This window comes from Drosophila serrata, unplaced genomic scaffold (assembly GCF_035046125.1).
Source record: "Drosophila serrata isolate PLE 108 unplaced genomic scaffold, ASM3504612v1 contig_240, whole genome shotgun sequence".
In the NCBI taxonomy this organism is placed as follows: domain Eukaryota; kingdom Metazoa; phylum Arthropoda; class Insecta; order Diptera; family Drosophilidae; genus Drosophila; species Drosophila serrata.
In genome coordinates this window covers 11,508,985-11,529,958 of record NW_028257138.1, presented here as the reverse complement: position 1 = coordinate 11,529,958, position 20,974 = coordinate 11,508,985, and the positions used below count along the sequence as shown (strand labels likewise).

General features: G+C 38.3%; 2 protein-coding genes across 9 annotated transcripts; both read right to left on the bottom strand.

The window, feature by feature from the left end:
* Nucleotides 1–5,780: 5,780 nt before the first annotated feature.
* On the bottom strand, nucleotides 5,781–9,363 carry LOC110183767 (ATP-binding cassette subfamily G member 4). Of its 4 annotated transcripts, none has more exons than XM_020952123.2 (7): nucleotides 9,189–9,363; nucleotides 8,003–8,565; nucleotides 7,604–7,793; nucleotides 7,158–7,542; nucleotides 6,978–7,094; nucleotides 6,693–6,820; nucleotides 5,781–6,624 (listed from the first exon to the last, which is right to left on the bottom strand). In XM_020952123.2, exons 2-7 carry the CDS (start codon nucleotides 8,284–8,286, stop codon nucleotides 5,845–5,847), a joined length of 1,884 nt encoding a protein of 627 aa, XP_020807782.2. In that variant the 5' UTR covers nucleotides 8,287–8,565; nucleotides 9,189–9,363; the 3' UTR covers nucleotides 5,781–5,844. The 4 variants fall into 4 exon arrangements, with proteins under 4 accessions (XP_020807782.2, XP_086687629.1, XP_086687628.1 ...); XM_086831503.1 differs by having other exon boundaries at nucleotides 6,693–6,817; nucleotides 9,189–9,356; XM_086831502.1 differs by having other exon boundaries at nucleotides 9,235–9,346.
* Nucleotides 9,364–10,499: 1,136 nt separating this feature from the next.
* LOC110183766 (ATP-binding cassette subfamily G member 4) lies at nucleotides 10,500–19,925 on the bottom strand. 5 transcript variants are annotated; one of them, XM_086831495.1, is made up of 8 exons: nucleotides 19,813–19,925; nucleotides 17,523–18,255; nucleotides 13,027–13,144; nucleotides 12,630–12,965; nucleotides 12,329–12,567; nucleotides 12,125–12,271; nucleotides 11,548–12,060; nucleotides 10,500–11,482 (listed from the first exon to the last, which is right to left on the bottom strand). In XM_086831495.1, exons 2-8 carry the CDS (start codon nucleotides 18,046–18,048, stop codon nucleotides 10,881–10,883), a joined length of 2,481 nt encoding a protein of 826 aa, XP_086687621.1. In that variant the 5' UTR covers nucleotides 18,049–18,255; nucleotides 19,813–19,925; the 3' UTR covers nucleotides 10,500–10,880. The 5 variants fall into 5 exon arrangements, with proteins under 5 accessions (XP_086687621.1, XP_086687625.1, XP_086687622.1 ...); XM_086831499.1 differs by having other exon boundaries at nucleotides 17,523–18,258; nucleotides 19,723–19,901; XM_086831496.1 differs by having other exon boundaries at nucleotides 17,523–18,258; nucleotides 19,813–19,900.
* Between the last annotated feature and the right edge of the window lie 1,049 nt (nucleotides 19,926–20,974).

The following is a 20,974-nucleotide window of genomic DNA, read 5'->3' as shown; positions in this document are numbered from 1 at the left end:
AAAATTTCTTGGATTGCAAATTGTATGTGATGTAAATTTCGAAAGCCACAGACTGAGTCAACTTTGCATTCCCATTTCAGTTTTGTGAAATCCGTTCCACAAGTTTCATTGTCGCAGCTAAAGTTGCTAAGATTTTGTTTAGTTATTTTCCTTTAATTTGGGCTTAATGAGATATTAATTTATGACATTGTGGGTCTTTCACAACATTTTCAAAGTTAATTAATTTAAAAATATCAAGTGTTATATATTTTTCTTTAATGCAAAATCAGTATGCATTAAAAATAAAAGTAAATAAGCCAACAAGCCCTCAAGGGAGCTTGGCAATTTCCTGAGTTTAAAAACAGTATGGCAAGCTTTCTGAATTAATTGCATCTCCAGCTGGAGCAGCTTCCTGTTTCCGGCTGTCTGAAAGGATATACGACGAGCATCGAATCAATCGAACTGCATTGCTAATTACATATATGCCAGGACACAGCCTGAGACAGCCTGAAGCTTATTTCAATATGCATGAGGCATCTGGGCGGCATGCCTAATGGCTGAATGCATTTAAAAAGCCACTTCAAAGGCATGATTAGTCTGGGAAAAGCTAATTGTGGAGCTCCTTCAACTGGGGTCTCCATCTCCACTGAGAAAGTTCAGCAACATAAGGTCGTAACAGTATGTTGGCGAGTCTGGAAAGTTTATTGAAAGTGATACGAAGCTCGAGTTGATGCCCAATTTATTTGCTTGATTAGAGGATGTTTTTGGGCCAAGGACTCCGTTTCCTTGGCAATAATTAGATTTTCTTGGCCGTACTTATCCTCGCGCGGCTAATTATAAAAGTTTATCCGGACAGAGCCGAAACTAACACTTTCAGTGGCCACTGTTGATTGATGCCAGAGCACTTGAAATTTTCCAATTTAAATGATGGGCTCTGCGGTGGGAAAGTGCACTGGGAGCAGCTGCTCCCCTGGCTTGGAAAATTGCCCGACTGCTTACAAAACTCAGCTAAAAGTTGCTATAGAAATAACAAAATGAAAAATATAAATACTCGCCCATTTATAAGAGACACTTGGAGCGCACAGAGTGCCGCTGGGAGATCTTGGGCATTTAGACGCCATTTCCAGGGATTACCACTCTCTTATGCATCTTTAGTTTGGGCCAAAAGTTCCGCAAAACATTTCCCTTTGACTGCAACCATTTAGACAAAACTACCATCCAGCTCTCCCTCGGTATCCAAGACCTTGAACCAGACGCACAATAAAAATGAATGCCAAAAATGCCAAGAGTCCAACTGTGTGATATTTCGCAGCTTGTGCCGGCATAAAAGGAGCATAAACGGATTTTATGACCATTTTGCCCCTTTTAGAGAATGTAATCCGAATTAAGTACTGAGTACTGAGCTGGAGTTATGGTAAATTAGACTTATTTTTTGGGTACAACAAGATGGGGAAAGCATATTTATCATAAACCATTCCCCAAAGTTTAACATTGTAGCTGCTGTTTCAGATTTGTAAATATAAAATATAGTTTTGAGGAAACAAAATATTTCATTGGCATAATGATATAAACAATTCAAAGCGAAATCATCAATTCTCTTCAAATGAGGCAAAGTTTACTTAGCACACACTAATATTAGCATTATGGGAATATAATTATGCATTGATTTGATAATAACAAGACTAATATGTGTTGGTCATTGGCCATAAATCTTTAATGATTCCTGGTTCGACAAGTGCTTCGTGTCAACTCATTGAAGCAGACCCAAATCAATTAAATATCCATTATGCAAATAAATGTGCCGCATCCCTCCCTCATGCATATTTATGTGCCAACAAGGGAAAACCGCAGGACTAACCAAAATAGAATTTTTTGGCAGCCACAATGCCCCAGAGTAAACAACGGACGAAGTAAGGACGGGAAATGGGAGAGCTTTGCCTCGCTTTTCTGTGTCGTGATTGAGGATTTTCATATTTACTTGGGGCAGCAGCATCTACATACAAATGTACATATAGTACACATTTCGTGTGGGAAGCCGGTAAAGAGATGAAAATAAACTAACCCGAAAAATGGCGATGGGGGGGAAACAGAATTAGATGTCCATCCTGTATTCTGCCAGTGGAAAGTTAAGCCCAAAACACTTCTCAATGGCACTCTGTGGATTTTGTCAGCGTCAAAAATCTGTTGCATATTCGGCCCCTGAATTATGTAAGCTATACGAGTTCAGTTTTTGGCCGTCACAGGAAGCGTGTCCATGTCACGGATTTTCCCTCAAATGTGCGGCACAAACAACAGCGAAAGCCACAGACAGTCAAACTTGAAAGCAGACCGGCTATTCATTACCGGAAATGCGTTGTTTGTGTGTGTACGTGTACGGTTGTGTCATCTCACCGGAAGAGCAACAAAGTACGGGTCACTTCCGGTATACGGAGGACAATTTGTTTGAGGATAATTGTCAATAAAGTTAATTCTATCGATTATGAAACATTTTGTGGTAACAGGATAAACTATGTGTAATTTCTTTATAACGTAAATAATATGTATCTTAAATTCTGGTATTCCATATAATAAATATATCTTTCCTACACAGTATATGGCACAAAAAGGAATTAAACCAATTAAAGGCTTTCTTTGGTCGTAAGAAACTGAATGAATCTCAAACATTTTACCACAAAGAGCTTCTCAGAGCAAAGCTAATCCAATTTGTAACTAGAAAAAACAGTTTACATTTCATTTCGAAAAAATGCTTTTGAGAGCAATATAGAGAACCAAAGCAAATGAAACAACTAGCACTGGGAATGCAATTGTAAAACAATTGAATTTTATTTGTCTTTCCTTCTTTGGCTTTCCTCTTCCCTTATACGTTTATCCCAGTTCCATCTGCAATTCAGACAATTTCAAATGGTCCAATTAAGTTCAGGTTTAATACATTTTATGCATGTTGCCCAATGAAAGCCATAGAAGCGCACATAAAATTAATAAATGTTTTGGTAATTACGCGCCGGCATTTCATTATAATTTCATTTTTCGCCCAGAGTGTCAATAAGAATTACGACATTTTGTTTACGTTGCCGCCAACATTATAAATTCATTAATAGTGCGAAATAAATTATAAAGTGCACAAAATGCACATAGTCCATTAATAATCCGATCACAGAAAGTAATGCTTGGCTATAAAATAAAAACAAGCTGTCTTTAAATATTAAACCAAAAACTTGAATACATTTTAAATTAACTTATTTGCTTTACGAAGATTATTCAATTATTTATTATTTACTTTGATTAATCTTCTTAAAAGAATTTAAATTACCTTTAAAGACTGAACATCTAAGAAAATGTTTATTAATTAAATTTGCTGAATTGCTTAAGTAAATTAGTTAGATATAGAATTTGCTCAAGGTAATTAAATGTATTAAATCTGAAAACTGTTCAAGAAAAATGTATAAAATCGAGTTTTATCTGCCCGGGTCAGAGGTTATGTCCAGTGGCAGTGGCAAGTGCAACAAAGTGTTCAATAAATTATGCTCTTGCCGTTGTTTGTGCCACAAAAGAAGTGGCTCCTGCAACTGCAACGGCAACGGCAATCGATTTGTCTTAGCCGCTGCACACGTCCAACATGTCGTATGTGTAACAAGTGTAGCACATAAATTGCCAAGGTTGCGGGCACTAGCCCTGGCTGGCTGCCTGCCTGCCGAGGCGGGGCGTGGCATGCAACGTCTTGAGGCAGCCACAAAATAAATAAAATAAAAGTGAAAAGTGAAAAGTGCTGCCCGTAAAGTTTCGTGCACTTCTCGCAGATATGTTGGATTTGATTTATACGAAAACATAGCAAGTTTGTGATACCATTTATAAAGTTGCCCAAAGCAATTTGTTTGTCTGCGGTAAATCATTTATTTACAGCTATAGGTTTTTGTTTACAAATTCACAGCTGTGTTAGGTGGCAAGAATGTAACTTGAAATATTGAATTTATAATTTATATAGAATATATGGAAGAATAAATAAAATATCTTGCACTTTTTTAAGCTAAATGTTTCCAATTCTAACAGTTTCAATCATAGCTTAGGCTTAAAAAATACTATGTTTTCCTATAGCAAATTCTATCAATACAGAAATATTATATCATATATTAATTATTCGTTATACCTGTACTAGCCTCCGGTCAAGAGCACTTAGCACCCTTCCATCTACGAATCGAATCCGGATTCGAATCCGTGTCCATATTTTCACCACTCACACTCACACAAGTTTTAGCTCGCCAACATTTCCATTTGGGTCATTGGGGATTTACTGGGCCCGAAAACTTTTCATATGCTTTTGCCAACACGAAATAAAAAATAAAGGACGAAAGTTTCTGAGTGGCAGCTTAAATTTTGCAGATATTTCCGATATTTTTGTCTGGCGAACCACTTTTAAATTTTCGCCAGCATTAGCCAAATGTTTGCTGTCTGGCGAGATTGTTTGCATTTGAAATTGATTTAATCCACGGGGGCAATGACTACTCTCTGTATTTGCCCAAGGTCTCGAAGCCTTGTATTACTTTGACTCAGTTTAAGTTGGCTTCTCATTAAATTTAATTAAATTTAAGGCGCTTTAAGGCTAGCCCAAAGAACGCTAATTGATTCCGCTCTCAAGCCAAACACACACACATTTCTGAGTGCAAGGCTCAGAGGGAAATGTTCCTAAACGAATTTGGTATCTATTTGCAACATGACTGCGGGTAAAATAATGGAATTTCCGCTTCCTCTCCCCTTCCTCTCGGCGGGAAGTTTGCAGCCGGCACAAAAAGCTTGGCGAAATGCATTTCAGAGCCAGGCCCAAAAGTGTCGAAGATGCAGAAAGGCCACGGGGACTACATACTACATGCTATATATATTTATATATATATATATAGTGGCAGTAAGTCAGCCAAAATTCCAAGACATCTTGACTTTGTGTGTGGCAGTGTGTGTTTTTGTGTGTTAGCTGCAAGTAATGGGGTTTTCAAGGCTTGAATTATGTCTTGGCCAGAGAATATTTGGCTAGTTGAAAACATTTTCAAAGAGATTAAAGCCAAAGGTTATAATGTTTGATTTAAATGAGATTTTGGTGAGCAGAGTGAGGTGTGTTAAGTATTATATTTTTTTTTAATGTCAATATTATTAATCTGATGAACATAATATTGCTTTATCAATAAATTATATTAAACTGCATTTGTTTTCAAGTTTATGACCTATTAATGGAGTTCAATTTAACGTATCTCATGGGATATAATTATAGATTTCATCACATGAAGTCAGCTTCACCACATGAATTTCACCACATGAAAGCCTCTTGATTCTACTCTATTAAATTGTATAAAATACTGTATAATAATTTATAATAATAAGCAAGACTTATTTACTATAAAACCTGTTTAAATTTTGGTTGATATAATGTAAATATTAATTTATTTATATTAACATATATGGTGCCTCTTCATTATTTCATTCCTTAGTCGACTCTTGGTTCGAAACTTCACTTAGTTTGGTTAAGAACCCATGTAGAATATTTGAAAAAGGAATCTAAGGAAGGCTACTTTTATATACCCTTTCAATTGAAAATTTGATAAGGGGGCTAAATTAAAAATCAATGAAACTAAACCAAAAATGCATTGAATTCAATTTGGAAACCTTTCCTATATTCGTTTATATTAGGTTAATAAATCTTCATACTTATTTTTGCAGTTTAAAAAGTTAAATTTTTCCATTAAATTTTACCATTTATAGGGTCGGAAATGACTTCTTCACCAAAATAAATGTACATACTTGCGACCTTATCGAAATAGCTTTTAATTATTAAACCTTTATTAAACTATTTTTAAGACCCAACAAAATAAACTTCAAGTATCACCTAAGAGCTCGACGGATGACCAAGCTGAGGGTCAAGAAGAACGCGAGAAGTAAAAGCACCATAAACATTCCCAGGACAGCCAAATCCCATTCAAAAGCATCGCCTTGCATTTGAAAGTCCTTGAGAAATTGCTCCCCCGTCTTGTAATAACAATAATTCATAGTAGCATAGCACTCCAGCTCTCCGCGATCGTATCCATAGATGGCTCTCAGCAGACCCTCGAAGACGTAGCGGAAGAAGGACACATCACAGATGGGACGCAGGAACCAGGAGAGTTCGTTTAAGCGAATGAAAAACCCAGAGAAAAGCAGAAACGGTATCGTGGCACTCGGCACCAGGAATATAGCCAGCTGCATGGAGAATAGTGATCCTGCAATCACTCCAATAAAGTGGCCAATAAATGCTGTCAGCACACAGATGACCCAGCACATGGCAAAGCGATGGAGCTCCGAAGGCTGACCCGTCATAAAGTATCCTATGCTAATGAATAACGTGGGGCAAGTGAGTTGCAAGGGCAGATCCGCCAGAACCTTGGACAGGTAGTAGGCCCCCAAGGAGTACCAGCCGTTGTAGTACTCCCTGAGGAACACCGCCGAATCCTGCATGCAGAGCAGGATCGAGGGCATAGCATTGCCGGCAAATACGAACAGGATCACAAAGAAAAGGCAGGACACGTTGGACACAATTTTCTCGGCATCGGCTCCTATTTGCCAGTACACCACGCCCAGAAGCAGGGCCACCACCACGTGCATTAAGAGACGCATCTGGACGGCAAACTGGAAGGACAGGGAATGGTTAACTATCAGATTAAAACTCTCCATAAGAACAAGTGCTTAGAACCCACCAAATCCCTGGACATGGACCTCAAGTGTCGATAAAGGAGCACGCGAAGCTGGACCCAGAAGCCCACCTGCTCCTTGCCGCGCAGGTGAGCAAAGTCACAGGATTCCCGGTGGACATTAATAAGCGCTGCTGGAAGGAAATTAGAACAGGCAAAGAGAGAGCGAAAGATAGAGCAGGAGAAGGAGAAGTGCAGTAAAGGAGGAAAATAATACAAAAGTGCAGAGGCGGAAATTGGTTCTGTATGAGACAAAGCATCCTTGGCATCATCCTGGCAAATTCCACTTACTCTCTTCATCGACCTGGAGCTTCACCACGTTGCTGGTGTTGCAGTGGTACTCCTTATTTTGAGTAATCAACGATTCACAACGCTCAACGCTGGAGGACTGACTGCACACTTCAAGGGCTGCAAGTAAATATATTTAAGATTAACATTTTATAATAAAGATAAGTTGCACATTATTCTTACCAAAATCTGCTGGATTATAGTACTGTGGACAGACGAAACCGGAACTGGCAAAGCTATTCAACATTTCCCGCTGCTCGCCGGCATAAAGGACCTCGCCGTGGGCCAGGACCACGACATCATCGAACAACTGAAAGAGTCGCGATCCTGGTTGGTGAACCACACACACTACTATCCTTCCGTCATGGGCTAGTCGCTGCAGGTGGCAGATCACCTGGTAACTGGCCACACAATCCAGTCCACTCGTTGGCTCATCAAAGAACATAATGGGTGGATTCGTCACCAGCTCAATTCCAATGGAAAGCCGCTTGTGCTCGCCCCCAGATAAACTCTTCACCAAGGTCCGACGACAGGATTGTAACTGCAGAATGTCCACAATTTCATCTATCTGGGAATTATTGCATTAGTTTTAATTATATTTTTGTGAAATAAATATATTTTCTACTCACAATTCTTTGCTTTTCTTGGGATGGCGTGGAGCTGGGCATCTTTAAATTAACTGAGATACGCAGGGTCTCTTCGACAGTTAGAAGGTTTAGCATCACAAAGTCCTGGGCAATATAGGCGGACATTTTCCGAAATGTCGACATATCCCGGGGACGTCCATTTAAAAGGATCTGTCCTGAAACGCCTCGAAGTCTGGAAGGATCATAAATTTGTTTTTGAAATAGGAATTTGGAATTTGATTAAAAAATGTTCTGCTGAATGTCTGAAAGTATGCAGTAAATCATATTTTTGGCCTATCACAATTTATTTTACTTTAAGCAGATAACAGAGATAACATACAGTAGTTATAGCTCATTGGTAGGTACATTTATAATTAAGCTTAAAGAGTCAACAATACTCACTTAAAACCGGCAAGAGCATTTAGCAGCGTGGATTTCCCAGCTCCCGAGGGCCCCAAAATCGCAGTCAGTCGTCCCGATTTGAAGACACCGGTAGCCTCGTTAAGTATTTGGCCAGAGCCCTTTATCGATCCACTTAGGCTGTAGCTAACCTGGCTAAAATGCAACTCCAGAGCTTGCTGCTTCGAGATCAAGCCATTTTGCTGCCTTTGTACTCCGTTATCGGCCATTGGATGGGTGGCGGGTGGTGATTGTTTACGATCCAAAATAGCCGAACAACCGAACATTAAGCCGGTCAACAAACCAGTGAAGTGAACTGGCAATGGCCCCAACTCTTATTAAGTGCACAGGGAATCGCGCATATCGGAGCATTCACTTATCGTTGGAATGACCGCTTGAGGAGATGGCGGATAATCTTATCGCTTAAGGTGTTACTGGATCGGATCAAGGTCGTTCAATCCAACCGAACATGTTGCACTGCAACTCTTGATAATTTACTATAGTAAAAAACTATATATAGTTTAAAAAAAATGCTAGTGCGACGCGGGATCTTGTCCGAGGTCAGTCTAAAAGATTATGGGAAGAACTGGCATTAGTTTAATCGTATCAATTAGGGAATGTTGATTACTGACTGATAACAAACTAGAAGCATGTAATTTAAAATAACTAGAGAATCACTAGTTAAGGCACTTATATATTGTTTATTCGGTATTCCTCTTGCGATTAACCCTTTTCAACTTTCGCCTAAAAGTCAGCATTAACTTTCTAGATTTTCTTTAGATAGTGAAATTATTAATTGACCACGAACACTGTGTAATAGATACATTTTGTTTGCAGCTTGAAACAATGAACTCTGATGGCACACACCCATTTATATAGCTTTTAAATATATAATCCAAACTGCGTAATACATGGAAGTTGGACATTATAATGGAGATTATTCATTTCAATGCCAGAAAGCTGTTGCTTATCACTAGCTGCTATTTATAATACTATTTTGCACCAGCTGCAGTTTTGTGTTTGCTAAAACATAAAACTAATTTCTGAACTTATACACAAGTAATTTTCACGGAAAACTGGTTTTAACAACAGACATTAGGATTGATTTAATGCAAGTCGGGTTCGCGTGTCGTTCGATCCCATCATATTTACATTTAAGGTTTATTATTATTGAAAGTGGTAAACGTACGCATAAATTGATTTTGTATGACACTTGGCCAGACCGTTTTGTTTACTTTTATTTTTTATCGCCTCCTTCAATTAAAATTTGGAGTTATGAGCACATTAACCGAGCGACAGTGAGAGATTTCCGTTCATATTCCGTTGATATTCCGAGCGCGACTGACCGATTTCAATTGAAAGCCGGCTGTAGTTATAAATCGTAATTGATCTGCATCCTCAGCTGGCAACAAGTTTGAGTTGCAGCCGAGCTGCAAATGTGAGCAACATTTTGTAGCATACTTCTGAGCTACTTTTTGAAAACAAACCAGATTCAGTTTACTTAATCAATTGGATAGTTTTTGGAATTGAATTGCATTAAATATTATTATTTAAATATTAAAATGAGAATGCAGATTTATTACCATAAAACCTAACATAGGACAGCTTTTTAAATTAAAATTAATGCCTTTTTGTCTGAGCTATGAACAATTTTCCCTGAAAGGGTATTTAAATTTCGGGTTTTCAAGGCTAGCAATAATAATAATTGCATTGAAATCGTTTAATGACTGGTGTTAATAAACTAATTTGTTATTATAATTGGTTATTTGTTTACGTCTCAGTTTTTATCCCATTCCATCTATTGTTTTTCATAGAATAATGTTTGCATCTATGTGAGAATGTTTGTGTTAATTAGAAAAATGTTATAGTATTTTTGTTTAACTTTGTTTAACTTGGAATTTATGTAACTATTATAGTTATTTAGAATCAAATCACAAATACAATCACATAATGTACTATCTAGTCAATATTTAATATATTTCGGAATATACAAGTGTTATACAAGATTCAAGATTAATTTAGAATTAAATATCACCACAGTAAAACACCAATTTCCATTCAATTTTCACCTTAGGGAATTGCTTAAGCGAATATGTAACTTACTACTTAGCGACTCGAGTCAAAACAATAACTAATTTAGTTTTGTCTTAAACTTGACTCCGATGTCCGAGCCGAAATTTAAGTAATAAACCATAATAAAGATAAAACTTGTTGACATTAAAAGAGGTAATGAGATGAAAATAAGTGCAATAAGCTTAACCTTGCACTTGAAATGCAGTGGAGAGCAAAGAGAAATCCATTGCACTGATACCTTGAAAGAGCTAACAGTGTTCTCTCTTACGGTTGCTGCTAACATGGTCTACCTATGAGATCCCTGTTAGTTAACATGATCTGTAGAATTTATTTTACATAGATGGATGAACTACAAGATACATAAGTATCTGTAATCAATATTAAATATATGGAAAACTTTAATAAACCATTAAAAATACCGTATAAGTTACATGAAAGAATCTTTTTTTTTTTTTAATAATATTTTCAAAGTCATACTCGCAGCCGAAGCCTTAAAATCAGGCTTTTGTTACAACTAGTCAATAAATCGGTCATTAATACAATAGAAAAATACATTTCTTTATGCTATGCTAATAAAGTGGTCTATTTACAGTTCTTGTGTGTATGTATGTTCTAGAATATGTGGGTGTGTTCTATTATCCTTTGTTTCAGTTATATATCACGATTTCCTTACGCTCTATAGGCTTCTCCAATCTTTGGCACAAAAGTTCCTCTTGTATAAATGCTTAAACAAGAAATCATAAATATAAAAACAAATATTTCCCAGACGACGGAATGTGGCATGTTTTCCGTTTTTCATTTTTCTGCCTCATCTGAACAATCGGAGCCGGAAGGACATTATGTAGAAGGCTAAAATACGCAGGAAGATGAAAATTCCAAACAGAAATATGAGAGCCAAGTTGTAGTTCCCGTCGGCCATGTCCAGGTTCTTAAGTATATACTTGGGCACCACCAGGTGACAGTACATCTCCTGGCAATCCAGACGCTCACGGTCATACCCAAAAATGGCCATCATGCATCCCTCCAGACTGTACTTTAAGAACGATATGTCGAACATCCAACGCATATAGATGGGGGCATCCTTTTCCATCAGAAAGAACCCACTGAACTGGAGGAACGGGCAGATGAAGAAGGGTCCCAGGATACAGCCAAGCTTAAGGCTCAGAGCCGCTCCCACTGCCAGTCCGATGCTCTGCGATACGAGAGCCGTAATGAACACAATCAGGAAGAAGAGTCCAAATCGCCAGAGTTCCATGGGCTGCTGGGTCATCAGGTAAGTGGGTATTATGAACAGGGCACTGCAGATGATTTGAATGGGGAGATCGGCCAAGGTGATGGCCACGTAATATGCCCGCAGGGAGTACCAGCGATTGAAGTGTTCCCTCGACACAATGGGAAACTCCAAGGGAACTGAAGATAACAATTACTATATTAACAATATTAACAATATCTAAGGTTAAGGTAGATTGACTTACACTTTACAAGAATCCCAGAGAACGCACAGTACATCACAAACATGATGGTGTAGAAGATGTACCGAAAGATATTCAGCGTCTGGGCTCCATCGTTGCCAATCCCAAAGTATAGGGTACCAATTAGCAGTCCCGTGATCAGATGAATGGCAAACCGCATTGTGGTGAGTGAACTATCACGCCAAATTAAGAGGAAGGTTCTCAATAGCAGGATGCTTAGCTGACGATAGAAGGGCGTGGCGTAGATATTCTCTCGATTGCAGAGATGTGATGGATCCAATTCCAACGCCGGCTTCGGTTTCTTCTTTTTCTTTGGCTTGCAGCAGCTTCCGGTAACCTTGGCTCCGACATCACTGCTGCCAATACCCGCCGTCTGGCTATCCCACACCCGCGAAGACAGCTCATTGATCGGAGTCAGAGGCTTAAAGCTATTGCCTTGAAGGAAGTGCTGTGGCACTGATGAGGTCATTACAGGGGCTGTGACCGGTGTGATTATGCCAGCGGCCATTAGTTGATCTGAAAACCATGGTATGTTACTTATTTAACAATATTTGTTTTAAGATTTGTCTACTATTCTTACCAACTTTCTTCATGGCTGCCAATTGAGCCACTCTGGCACTCTTGTTCTGCCTGTAATCCTCATTACGGCCGCTATCCATTAAAGCTACCATCTTATCCACTTGATTGTCATCCACCGTATCGTAGTCATGCGTAGCGATTTCCATTACTAAAAGCAATATTAAATTAAATTCGTATTAAATGTAATAAACTCTTCGAAACTCACAGTAATCCGCTGGATTGTAGGACTCCGGGCAGTGTAGATTGAGGGCGCCCAGGAAGGGCAGTAAGTTCTGCGATCCACCTGAGTAGATGCACTGGCCCTCGGCAATGGCATACAGGTGATCGAACATGGCAAATGTCAGGGCGCTGGGCTGATGGATTGTGCAGATGACAGTGCGGCCCTCCAGGGCAAGTTTCTTGAGCAGATTTATCAGCTGATTGGAGGTGGAACTGTCTAAACCCCTACAAAGAATCAAATAATTATAATAAATCTAAACTTGTTCCAATATTTTTAGTTTTCTTACGTGGTTGGTTCGTCTAGAATTAGTACTGGGGGATTGTTAACCAGCTCCAGGGCAATAGCTAAACGTTTCTTCTGACCTCCGCTTAGTTTGCCAGTCATTGTATATCGGTTTTCATACATCCCGATGGCCTCCAGGATGCTCTTAACCCGCTCCCGCTTTTCGCTGTGCGTCATGTGTATGCCGATCTTCAGATTGGCCGCAAAGTGCATGGCCTCCTTGACGGAGAGAAAGGCCTGAAGACTTGTGTCCTGGCGGATAAAGGCCACGTTCGGCTTAAAGGCTTTCAGGTCTCTTCGGTTGCCGTTGACACTGAAGTCACCCGAATAGCCAAATGTTCTGGAATATAAGATTATATAGGAATAAAGGGAAACCAGGATGAAGTTCAAGATTGCCTTACGTGTATCCTGAGAGGATATTGAGCAGGGTACTCTTGCCAGCTCCCGAAGGTCCAACGATAGCACTCAGCTCTCCAGACTTAAAGTAACCCGTAACACCCATTAGGACATCTTTGGTTTCTGTAATGGTTTTCAAATTCATACATTAATTACAGACAATCAAGACATTCTTATAAAATGGTAACTATGGCGACAGTTAATGTTTAGTTATCAAGAAAGTCTCAAGAGGTCACACTACACATTTATTGGCAGGGCTTAATGATAATAAATCCAGTTAGGTAAAGTTCCTTAATCAAAGGTAGTCTTGGTTTTTCAAGAAATACTACTAAATTTGATTATTCACAGACTAGGTTATCATACATATTAAATCATGCATAAATATGAGGTTATTTCAATTTTTACTTCTACCCTTAAAAGGTATTTTAGTTATAGTTAAAACACAATAAAGGAGTCAATCCCGACCCCATAAAGCATATATATTCTTGATCAGCATCAAAAACTGAGTCCATCTAGCCATAAAACTCAGTATGCAGATTTGTTAACAATATAAAAACTAACACAGAACTGCTGAAATGAATGCTTTTTTTTTTGGCTACGTTATGATATTTGAAAAACTCTGATTTACCCAATAAATTAGCATATCAAAATATCCAAATAATGTTCCTAGAATACACATTTTTTAGTTTTTCTTGGGGAGTATAAAATAGTTAAGACTGATTGTACATTCTAAAACATGATCGTATGGCTAACTGTAAGGGTATAAAAACTTTGGCTTCCTGAAGTTAGCTTCCTTTCTTATAGAGATTAATTTATTCTTATATATATTAAGGGGTATTTATTTATAGGTCCTTAATCAAGTCTTGAATATTTATTTGCCATAAACCTTCAACGAAATAAGAAACACATTTATTATAAGCATTATAAATTAAAAAGGTCATTTTATTAATGAATTCCATTGAATAATTTGTTCATAGTTTTATTTGCAATTTGAGTGATAATTGCAGGGTGTCCCACATTCTCACATTGAACCAGCTCTCCGGTGATAAGCGAATCCCATTTCCCGCGATTAAAGCCTATCGCCCATGCACGCTTTTCATTGTAGTCCCCATTTGGATGATAGTGCCATAAAGAACCTTAGCTTTAGTTTACCAATAGATTGGATTGCCTTATATGTAAGTGTGGGTTCGATTTCTTGGCATACATTGTAGTGAAGCATGCTGAATGCCGTACTGCCCGCTAGTTAATCTGTCGATTAGCCATGGCTACCGGCCAATTTAGATTTCAGGGGTCTGTTTGAACACTTATCAATCACTCCGTTGTCGAATCTTATCGCTGTGCGAACTCTATGACTAAAATGTTGTTAAAGTGCCTTTACGTCTTTTTATTTTTAATGGCCGTCGGCCAGATGTCGTACCAAAGCCACCAACGAGTCAACAGGTGTGTACAGCGAGCAATTTTATTGCATTCGCATTAGTGGAGTTGTGGACGCCTTGCTTATCAAGGTTCTGCGATGACCCTGTACTTGGTAATGCATTTTTGCTACAAGGGGATTATGAGTAGTTAAAAACCGGGAATAGTGCAACGAACACCTGCGCTTTTATAACTTTATTCCTCTTTCCTATGTTTGTTATGTAAAAAAACCTTTAGCAAACTATGTACTATTAGGAAAAACTCTTTACATTTCAAAGAAAAACGTTTAGAAATTTGACAATTTTTGGTATGGCGAAGGTCAATTAAGGGTAAAGTTATTAAAACGATTTCATTATCAAATTGATTGGTAGGTGCGTTTGCAATTAATTGTTAAATGCATTAAACCTTATCTTTATGTTATGTTTATGGGCAGTAATATTTGAAAACGATTTTTAGCTTTGCTTTTAACTATTTTTATTAATAATTATTGTTCTCTTGCAACTATTTTCAAACCACAAACATCTTAATATTATATAGTAAACACTCTATGATTTTATTAATTAAAAGCTTCTAAAAGTCGTAGACACGCACTAGCCTGGCATATATTTCCGCTCAATCTAAACATTTCACATTAAATCGTACCGGAAACAGTCCTCAACAATTACATCTGGAGCGTGCTTAATAGAAAAGAGGAAGCTCAATCTCTCAAATCACCTGACTCATCTCAAAAGTCGGCTTCAAAGTCGGACTCTTAACTACATCTATATATATATTCTTTATAGTTTAAAGCGTTAAAAAAAAAATAAAATTCGTTTAAATATAATGACAACACACGCGAGAAACAACGAGAAATCAAATGGAACATAGAACTGATATTTCAATTAATAGAACTTAAGTGACATCAATTAAAACGTTTTCGTCTTTCTCATAAAGCCAAGAAATGTGCATTATTATGTTTATTCGGAATGCTTTCGTATCTTCTACATTTGGTGTTTTATTGTGCGTATCTATCTAGGACACCTATGGTTAATTATCTTTTATATTTATTGTCCCCAATGTCATAATAATAATAAAAGTAATAATATTTATCACATGTCCGACATGTGTCGTAATCAGAGCCATAATCTAACGTGTGTACATGTATCCATGTACGATATACACATATCGATTTGCTTTCGCTGGCCTCTGATTTCTATTCATCTAAAAAAGAAATAAATAATAAATCAATGGTAAAGAATTCATGTATGTTTTTACTTTTCATTATCATTGCCTGGCCGGGTGGGTAAGTTGAGTTGATAAAGTTAGCTAGTAGATATGGAACACGAGTAGTTTTGTACCAAATTTGTGCTAGGCTTTGTTGTCGAAGTACTACAAGTGGACTTGGTGTTCCGTATAGTAACTCAAGGACTGAACACTATTCAGCGATTAGTGTTATGTAAGATATAAGGAGTATTGGGTAAATATGCAGAAAATGATTCAAAGGATCGCTTTATTACTTTATAAGTACTGAATAATTACTGAGCACAGCCGTCTTGTTTTATTTACCACAAACAAGGGCTATTAATTAAGGTATTCATCGGAATCACCCCTTGGTAATATTTGCCTATGATTTATCGTGTACGTAATCAGCGTTCGGCACGTGCCATAATTTCTATCAGGATCATAATCAGAAACTTAAATGAGTCAGACCATGAGTCACCAGGGATACTTTGAGGGGGCCACCTGTTCACTCAAATATCTATTTGGGAAAGCCTGCCGCCTATCTATCTATCAGGTCTGGTGCAAAGTGAGTCACTGAATATGGTTTTGACCCAAACACATTATATTTCCCTACTCGTATCCACTATAAGCGGGAGTATTCACAAGAAGTAACAAGTAATTGCGATTGCGTAGTTAATGTTCATGTTGTAAACGGCCCTTCTTATCATTGGCATTGTAACTGTGGGATCGGCAATTGTAAACAAACAATAAAGCTGGAACAGTCGGCGATATGCAAATAGGTTCCGTATGTTATACTTAGATAAAAAGACCACTGACCCTCATATGTAGCCCTGACCATGCAACTACACTTCTTTCCTTTCTGCGTGTGCACAAGTTTAATTCAATTGAAGGGGCTCTTTGAACCCAATGATTTCTTCAATCAGCCGCTTGTCAATATGGCAAATTGAAACTGAGCCAGTTGTTACATATAATAATAAAAAATTTAACTTATATATATAGACAAAGCCATCACAACTGATAAATTTCCATTGTGTGTTTCGCTTGACGGACTTTAAACAATATTTAAATCTAAAACCTGAAGTGTGCCCACGCGCTGATAATATTAGGTTAACATTTTAAAGATTAGAACAAATTCGGAGATTTAACGACTCTATTTGGAGGGTAATGAGCCGAAACCGTGTCAGATATCAGTGCGCCTGATTCAGATAATTGTAGGACTATTTATTTTATAATGGTTTCATTAAAAACCCATTTATTGGCGGCCCATACAAAAGACTCATTTATGTTGAGCTGAACTGGTTAACTTTAATTGAGTTTACGGGACATACTCATATATATATTCAGACTGTCAACCCTTAATTATAATGACCACCAATGCGTGTCTGGGACCAAGCTGGCAATTATATGACCCTGAGGCGAATACTCTTCAGACATTAGCTTTTGTTTTTGCAATCTATATAAAAAGTATATGCTTTATATGTGTACATATATATTCCGCAAATTTTTAAAGTGTGAAAATAAAGAGAATATAAAAACCACGCCATGTAAACTACAAGATTGTTTTCTCTTTCAACAAACAAGGTGTGATTTTTAGGAATCATCTGTTGGTTATACTACATACTATATAATGTAATAAAGATATTTGAATTAGACAGCAGACTCAAAATTTAAAATATATTTTGGTTTTAAAAAGTCTGAAGAATGTGTTATTTTTGACCATAAAGAATTTCGCCCATTAAAAACACACTTTGGAATATTCCCACTTCAAATAATGTGTGAAATAAAAGTGAAGCCTTATAATTTACAGGTGTTAAAGAATAATTTTGAAACTAGGAAATACTTTTTACCAAATAACCTATGAACTTACCTCTCTTGAAGACTCCAAATTTGGTGGTATATCGTATGTTCTCGAACCCAATGTTGATCTTCTTGATGGTTTTGTACTGTTCATGGGGGAAGATGGATCCTCCGCTGGTGCTGGTGGTTGTAGTGCTGGCACTGTGCTGCGTCTCCTCGCTCTGGTGGCTCTGGTGGCTAGCCTGGCTCTTTTGGCTGTGTCCCGCCGGCGAGGAGAATGGGGTTGCCCCGCCCATGGGTGTGCCGTAGATGGAGGAGGAACCGGCGGATAGAACCGTATTTTCCGTCTCGGCCAGCGGAGCATCATGCGATTTGGACTTGGACTTGGTGCCGCCGATGTGCAAGGTCAGGTGGGGCGGTCGCTTGGAGGACAACTTCTTGGCAGGCACGGGCGTTGTGGGGCGTGGTAGTCCAGACACAGATCCCCGGGATGGTATGTTTGACTCCGAGTTCGCCTTGAGGTTGCTCAGGCGAATGACATCACTGCCGCCGGTCACGTTCGGCGACACCGCGCTGGCCAAACTCCAACTGGACATGGTTTCGGGATTCACACGTTATATTCGGCTTGTATATATTTTGTATATTTTGTATATTTTGATAACACTTTTGATCTTTCGGCTGGGGCTTGGGGTTACAACCTTAACCCGCTTTGATTTCACTTTTATCGCTCGCTCTTTTCAGTCTGCCCGCTCCAACATTTTACGCTCATTTAATTTGCTCTTTCCGCTCGGTTCGTCTTAGGCCTGCTTTTTTATTGTTGGTAATTTTTTTAAGGCGCGTCAACAATTAGAATAAATAATATTTGTTTCGCGAAAAGTGTGAGTGTGTGCGTGTCAGCTGCTCATTTGAATTTAATTTTCGCTCATCACGACCGCTTGTGTTTGTGTGAGAGAGTTCATTCGCCCAAGAGAGTGGGGCAACGAGGGGGCGTCTTGGGGGCAACGAAGGGGCTTCGAGAGACCGGCAGACAACCTATTTAATAAAAAGTCGAACTGGGCGGGGGCGGGGCGGGGGCTGTGACTGGGGATAGGGCCTGCTCGCCTGTTGCTAATCGGACCATGCCTCCAAAAACTAGAATAGCGCACCAACACACATGATATGGCGTCCATGTAAATCGGACGAGAGAGCATGCGAGAACGAGAGCGGGCATAAACAATGTTTGTTGTTGCTACTGCTGCTGCTCGTGTTGGCCCCACAGAGAGCGTGAACTGGGGAGATGCACAGAACAGACTCCGGTGCTTGGAGCATGCGGTAGCCGCGGGGGAGGAAAGAACATGACAGACGTGTGCGCTACAATTAATAATCTGCCTTGTGGCTACAGCCTATCATCTTGAATGTTTTCTCTCGTCTCATAATGATTTAATCAAGATTATATTTGTCGTATAACGAAAATTATCGGTAGCAGAAACTTTTGAATAATAATATAGTGAATTTTTGAATAATAATAATAGTTTTTGAATCAAAAAAATATATAAACTTCTTAAACTTCTTCTTGTGTTAATGTTCTAAAAACAGTGAATTATTGACACGAATTATATAGATTAACAATTTTAAAAATGATTTTTCACTTGTGACTTTCTTTTGACTACAACCAATATGCCCAGATTTTTGATTTTGTTGTGTAGGGTACGCGAAATGCACTCAAAGCTTCTTCTTTATGATGCAAATACACATTTTCTTATATTTAGCACGTTCTCTCTACGCTCTCTCGCCTTTGTTTTGAGTTTATAATAATTGAGACGCACTTTTAATTGTTCTTAGTCTCTTTTTAGCTTGATTAATTCGTCTCCAAAACTAGTGAAGCAGGTGAGAAAAACGACACCGCTCTTCGACCAGCTGATATTTTCTTTATGTGTATATGTGTTGGCCTAGCCGTCGACTTATTGGCCCCTCTGTCATTCCAACGTCTTTCGCGATTGGCAGAATTGTTGTTGTTGCTGCTAGTTTCGCTATAGGCTCACCTACTAAGTATTTTGTATGTAGTTCTCACTAAAAAGTATATCAAATTCTAAGGCTTTTCAATGTTGTTTTTGTTCTTGCCTTTGCGGCTTATCACTGTGCATGTGAGCGGGGCGGAAAAGAGAGAGGGGCCGATAGGACAAAGGCTAAACCCCATGCTGTTGTGGTTGTTGCTGTTCCCAGTTCAATGTAAGCCACAAAAATATTGAGTTCGATTGGTGAAAAATATGTGATTATCACGGTGTTACTACAACTGATAAGCGAAGTGCAGCTAGAACACACGCACACACACACACTCGAGCACACACGCACAGAGTGTACAATTAACTGTTGAACATTACCGCGCGTAATTATATAGAGGGATATATCGTTTACAGAACCGAAGAGCTACGCGATCTTAAGCGGCCGTTGGCGCGGCATGAAATGAATTGAGGAAAGTTGAAAAATATGAACCAAGCTGATTAGCCCCCACTCTCCCTCGCTGCTGTCTGCGAGAGAGATAGCGAGAAATAGAAGAGAGAGAGAGCGCATAGCGCGAGAGAGCTTGAGCTATCAGCTGTCTTTTGCTAACCCCCCGAAACACAGGGCCTGAGGTTTCTGGGGTTCTGTTTATGCTTTTGTCGTCGTCTTCTCTTCGGCGCAAGGGTGTTTTTATATTTACTTGAAATATATTTTGGGCTGCTCTTTTCCTAGTATTTTTTAGGGGAAGGTTTTTCCGGCACAACTCCTTTGTTTCGGTCTTCACTCCTTTGTTCCAGTACGAATTCCCAATTTGCAGCCAAACAAAGGAGCTGAAAAACCAGTCAAACCAGTTTTCGTGACAATCGTCAAACTTGCAACCAACTAGGGAACTTCAATCAAAGGAAATCATGGATTTATGAATAAAATGTGTGTTATTTGTAAGTCATTTTCAAATTTTTTATTATTTATATTGAATGTATTGAATTTGTTCTTTGAGCGACGTATACTTAATATTTGAATTAAAACGCTTCTCTTTTTAGCCATCTGGCGACATTGCCAGTATCAAATGCGTTAAGACTTTTTTGGTTCCATTGAAAAGCTCACAGCATTGCCAGCTTATATTTTTGTTCGTTTGCTGGCGGTAAAATTTGAACTGTATATTTTTTAAATTTTTGTCTGCCTTTGCAAAATTAATTGTAACTACTTATTTTAATTAAAATAAATTATCAAACGGTTTTTATTTTAGATAATTAATAGTAAGCTGTTTCTAGCTTACAAGTTTCATGGCGGAACGCATATATTTAATAACAAGAATGCAAGCTAGCTTCGATCACAACATAGCCAAAAATGCTCTAAATTCATTTTGGAAAACTTTTCTATGCTAGTTTTTATAGGCCTGAGTTTTTAAATGAATCTCTTATCAACCAATTTAAAATCCAATCTACAGATTGGGAACTATATTTTCTGATTGTCTATTTAATGTTAAAGTATTAATATTCAAAATATATGCAATAATTAATTAATTCATATCCAACTGGCGGT

What these genes read in the sequence shown, in the direction of transcription:
- LOC110183767 (XM_020952123.2), bottom strand. Translation starts at nt 8,286, where the DNA reads ATGTTCGGTTGTTCGGCTATTTTGGATCGTAAACAATCACCACCCGCC. An exon ending in AATGCTCTTGCCGGTTTTAA is followed by an intron (nt 7,794 to 8,002) that starts GTGAGTATTGTT and finishes TGATCCTTCCAG; the next exon opens with ACTTCGAGGCGTTTCAGGAC. An exon ending in GCTCCAGGTCGATGAAGAGA is followed by an intron (nt 6,821 to 6,977) that starts GTAAGTGGAATT and finishes ATTTCCTTCCAG; the next exon opens with CAGCGCTTATTAATGTCCAC.
- LOC110183766 (XM_086831495.1), bottom strand. Translation starts at nt 18,048, where the DNA reads ATGTCCAGTTGGAGTTTGGCCAGCGCGGTGTCGCCGAACGTGACCGGC. An exon ending in GGCAGCCATGAAGAAAGTTG is followed by an intron (nt 12,061 to 12,124) that starts GTAAGAATAGTA and finishes CATGGTTTTCAG; the next exon opens with ATCAACTAATGGCCGCTGGC. An exon ending in CTCTGGGATTCTTGTAAAGT is followed by an intron (nt 11,483 to 11,547) that starts GTAAGTCAATCT and finishes TGTTATCTTCAG; the next exon opens with TTCCCTTGGAGTTTCCCATT.